Raw genomic sequence first — 4,805 nt, 5'->3', positions numbered from 1 at the left:
TTTTTTTTTTTTTTTTTTAATATGAGGCAAGATGTAACATATGTGGTCAGAGATAGACTTTGGTGAGTAGAAAGGGAGACAAAATTATTTCTGTCTAAAGTGGCCCCTTCTCATGACAAGGTGTCTGGGAGATCCTCAGGTGTTACAACAGTATTGCCACTAATAAAACAGTCATGGATCTAAGACCACTTAGAGCCCCGAACCCAGACTTTGCTGAACCCACTTTGCTGCTCTGCTCTCTGTGGCCTTCCTGGGGTTTGGTCAGGGAAAAACAGCTCCACCAGAGGGCTGTTCCGGGCTAAAGTGATTCCTTTCTCACCCCAAGAAGTTATCCCATCTCGCTCCCACATTCCCAGTGAACGGGTGCAAAGATGCAATGCTGTGTGGGTGCTGCACTACACTGAGGTCCATTGCAATGCTGATGTGAGAACTTCCTCCCCAGCCCCACAGTACTAAATGCCCCTTAACCCTCCCTTGCCACCATATGAAGTGTGAAAGAAGGGGCAGCTGTATGCCACTGTTCTTTACGTCGTGCCAAGCCCACTCTGTTCCTCCGCTTGGCCTCCTTCCTGAGTGCTGTGGCTTTCTCACAGCAGTCCTGGAATGCATTCCTGCATTCGCGGGAGCCAGACACCCTTCTTAGTCTTTTTGCACAAGGAAACCTCATGGGATTTAATTTCATTCCATCTTGACAGCATTTTTGTAGTTCAGTGTTTTGGTATTTGCTGGCTGCAATACAATTAAAGTCCAGAATTAGTGCTGTGTAAGTAGCAACAAGTGTGAAGATGTTTATCATGCTCGTATCTGTCATTCTTTGCCATTAACATTAGTTTCTATTGCAACAGTCAAGCTTCAGCCAGGGACTTTTTCTCCATCCTAAAACCAGTCCACAAACACAGGAGGAAAATACAGGCCCTATATCATCCTAGATATTCTATTCTAACCTTTCTCTTCATAGTCAGACTGTGAATTAAAAACACCTCCTTGGCAGGCTGAAATTAGACATCTTAATAGAAATAGCCGTGGAAGTGTTTTCCTTCTCAAATAAAGAGCCTGATTTCAAAAGTAAGGAAGATGCCAGCCTCAAGCCTTCATGTCTTCCAGCAAGGAGATGTCAATTTGTGTAGAATTATTTTTTTTTCTCATTTAGACCAAATGTTATATTAACTCGTCTCTTAATTGAAGCACAAAGTAACCAAAATTAGCACAACTTTAAAGCAGAATATCAAGCAAAAAAATAGGATCTATGAAACATTTTCTGGCCATATAAATAACTTTGAAAAGCCTCAAAGTCATGACTGATTACAGGACATCTAGTAGAAGTACTTCACATTTGAGAGATTGTAAAGTGGAGAATTAGTTTCCATTTGCAGGTTTTTTTGGTTTCATTGATTTTTTTTTCAGGTTTCTTTTTTGTCTAGCTGTTTTGATGAATGATGCATCAGGCCACGCAGCATAGTGTAAACACTTGTGCTAGGTTATGTCATTTAATGCAAGAACTGGGACTAAGAATATCTTGGTATCCTCTACTATACCATCACTTCCTGCCCCCCTAGATCCTTGCTGGATTCCTTTGCCTTCCCCTGCTAAGCCTTTTGGACCACCCAGATGAGCAGACATACCAATTCCTGACATCTTCTGAAAATCCAAAGATCTCTTCTGCCTCCTGGTACCGTGGAGGCATTTATATCCTGGGAAGGCAGAGCAGAAGAACTTGTCACGATAACATGACAGGAACAGCCTGATCATTCACATTATTCATGAAGATCCGTCTCAGGACCCATTTCATTCACAGAAGACCCACAGTTTATCAAGTTACCTTAAAGCCATGGTCAAATGCTGCCTGCCCCAGGTGAGGTGGTCACCAAGGGACTAGCAGCCATTATCTGGGCTATCAGAACTTCCAGCACCCAATGGAAGAACAGAAGAAGAAAAATCCAGAAGCAAAGGAGATTTTACAACATCACAATAAAATGTTTCTGTTTTTTCAGCAATCAGCCTTGCCAGATCTACAGTGGTCTTATACAAACATGTAAAGTAGAGGGCAGATTGCACTTACCTTCCCGAATGCTGGATTGAATTGTATCCGATAAAAAAGCCAGACCAACATCAGTAAAAACTTGAACACTATTTGAACCACCACCTGCAGAACATCCAAGATCGTACGAATTCATAGCATTAAATACCTGCCAAATAAAATAGCACTGATGTACTGTACATGCTTGTAAAAGGTTTATATATATATTGGAAAAATTCTTGTAGCCTTTGATTCACAGAAGCAAGACAAACTGGAAGTACAAGTTGCATTTGGAAACTGAGATTAGAGCTGAGGGATGTTTTAGTTAGGAAGTGATTTCAACCAATGCTTTTTTAATTTACAAACTTGTCTGCCATTGCATGGGAATTCCCATCTTAAATATACCATTCATCTTAAGTAGATTTTGCAAAAGAAAAGAACATTTTCAATCTTAGCAAATCTGTGTTTAAGCAATTAATAGCCATTAATTACATTTTGATCCTCACATTAGTCACAGAAAATTTTTCTTCTTAAAAATATCTTACTTTTTTGGCAGTAAGCTTATTTTTCTTATTCAGAATAAACACTGCTTTATCAACCACAGCTAAAGCAACTTTTCCCACATGATCCGTTTCAATCTGTAAATTGATGATGTCTGTTGGTTCATACGTCTCTTTTTCTGTTCTCACTTTAATCTAAATAGAAAAGATTGAAACAAAAAATATCAAATTTGTTAATAAAAAGTGAAGACTCTTTGGGTCAGGAATACTGTCAGCCGTGATTGTCAACAGTCAGAGTCTGGGGGATGTTCCTGTTTTGTGATGCTTCTGCCTGAGATCCTGTGTTTTGGAAGATGGAGGTGCAGATATTTTCCTCTGAGGCACATCATGGGGAACTAAAAAATGTGTCTTGCAGAATACTGGACACTGACTTTCAATGGGAAGCACCAGTGGGAGTTGAAAGTATGTGTAAGGGATTGCTGAACTAGGGTCTTCAACATAATATTGTCATTTTCCAGTAGAAACAAAATTGCCATGAAATACAGGAGAAGACTAATTAATGTACAAAATTACTTGATTTAAACCAGTCTGTAATAATACTACCTGCTTTCTATTGCACACTTGCATTTTTTAACATGACTGGGTAAACCCAGGTCTGATTCTAATGTAGACACTTCATGGTTTAGGAGGGGGTAGGCATGGTGATTATGAAACTAATAGGGAATCCTTAGTAGATTTGTCAGCTTGAACATAACTGACTTTTGTCATTGTATAAATGAAGAATTTGTTTGTGCTTTAGAGATGGATAATTTTTCTTGACAACTTTTTTTCCCCAATGTACTATCACATTCTTTTTCCAAAACAAATATTTTCATTGGAAAAAGTAATTTTAGACAGCTGATGTTTTTCAGCAGTTGTGTTTCATTCTATTAGGAAAAATTTCTGTGTCCCGTTTTTTTCATTTTACCTTATGGTCCCACAAAGCAGGATGAGAAGGAGGAAGGTGAAAGAAAGGCTTAGAGGGACTCCTATTTTATCCACACTACATTTTCTAATGTAGACTTTTTTAAAGTGCTACAAAATCACAGAAAATTGCTTTTAAAAGAAATTAAAAAACTTGAAGAATTACTTTGAATTTGGTTTTTTTTTCCCCAATACATGGTTTCACTGTCTTTCATGCAGCAAACCTTACTACAAAAAGACAAAGTTTAAAGAGATTCTGCCCCTTAGCAATTCTGTTGGTGTTTCCCTGCGGATTTCTAATATATAGACACTAACGGGGGAACTTTATCTCTACAAAACTATATTTTTCATCTCTTTGAGGCACAGCCTGTCCTGCAGAAGAAGGATATCTCTTCTGCCACTCTTGGAAGCCTTTCTGCCATCACTCTCGGGAGCCTTTCTAAGTGGTATAGCTTAGAAAATTTTCAGCACAAATTCTGATGACCCCCTTGTTTTTCAGTAAAGATGATACACTTTTTAACCCCAGGCCTGCATTGTTGCTGATACCCCATGTTTTTGTTTTCAGTTTGGAATACAGTAACAGAAGCTGCAAGCTCTGGAAGTACCTTTCCTTCACAGACATCCATAACGTCCACCCATACGGAATCGGCAACAATGTCTTGACGGCCCTCATTTGCAATGAAGTAGTAGGCTAAAAAGCGAAAGGCAGGCACCATCTTCTCTGTGATTTTAAGGTTTATTACTTTTTCTGAGGATGGGACCCTTCCCAAAAGCTCAGCTTGTCCCTTGGTCACAACCTGCAAGGTAGAAACAAACAGAAATCAAATACTGAGAATACACCCTAGAATGGGCATTATTTTGCATAATTTTACATATATATATATGCATATATATACATAGATATAATTATCTGTGATGATTTTTTTTTAAAACATATTCTCTTCTAATAGTTTTAATTTTTAACCCACAAACAAGTAGCCTGGAGGAGACTAGCACACAGTGTGCTGGTGAGCCTCTGCTGCAATTGTCCTGTGACCCCGGTTTGAACACAAATCTGCCACCCTTCACTCAATCTTATATCTTGAAAAGAGGTATCCAGGTGTCAATCTTTGTCTTCTACAAGGACTGATCATCACCCCCGAGAGGATATCAGCTTTATTTAATCTGTAATCAGTCCTGAATCTTTCAGATGGTGTGAAATGTTTAGAACAGGAGGTTTCATCAAAAAAATACTATTCAGGATAAAATATCACAGCCTTTAACTGACTTCAGCCCACCTTTCATTATTTAACTCCTTTCTTATCACATTATGTTAATTATATTCT

General features: G+C 38.6%; 1 protein-coding gene across 1 annotated transcript in view; it reads right to left on the bottom strand.

Moving 5' to 3' along the window:
• The window catches only part of LOC114063749 (complement C4-A-like), a 44,146-nt gene that overhangs the window by 21,482 nt on the left and 17,859 nt on the right, over window positions 1-4,805 (bottom strand). Inside the window, exons 13-17 of the mRNA XM_027896248.1 lie at window positions 4,086-4,277; window positions 2,563-2,712; window positions 2,060-2,186; window positions 1,623-1,691; window positions 528-729 (exon numbers count right to left, since the gene is read on the bottom strand). Coding sequence (XP_027752049.1) covers window positions 528-729; window positions 1,623-1,691; window positions 2,060-2,186; window positions 2,563-2,712; window positions 4,086-4,277 — 740 coding nt within the window. The remainder of the gene's footprint in view (window positions 1-527; window positions 730-1,622; window positions 1,692-2,059; window positions 2,187-2,562; window positions 2,713-4,085; window positions 4,278-4,805) is intronic.

The sequence above is a fragment of the Empidonax traillii genome, unplaced genomic scaffold (assembly GCF_003031625.1).
Source record: "Empidonax traillii isolate 1590-97213 ecotype Southwest subspecies unplaced genomic scaffold, ASM303162v1 scaffold489:size526811, whole genome shotgun sequence".
Lineage (NCBI taxonomy): Eukaryota > Metazoa > Chordata > Aves > Passeriformes > Tyrannidae > Empidonax > Empidonax traillii.
This window is presented reverse-complemented; position numbering and strand designations above follow the sequence as displayed.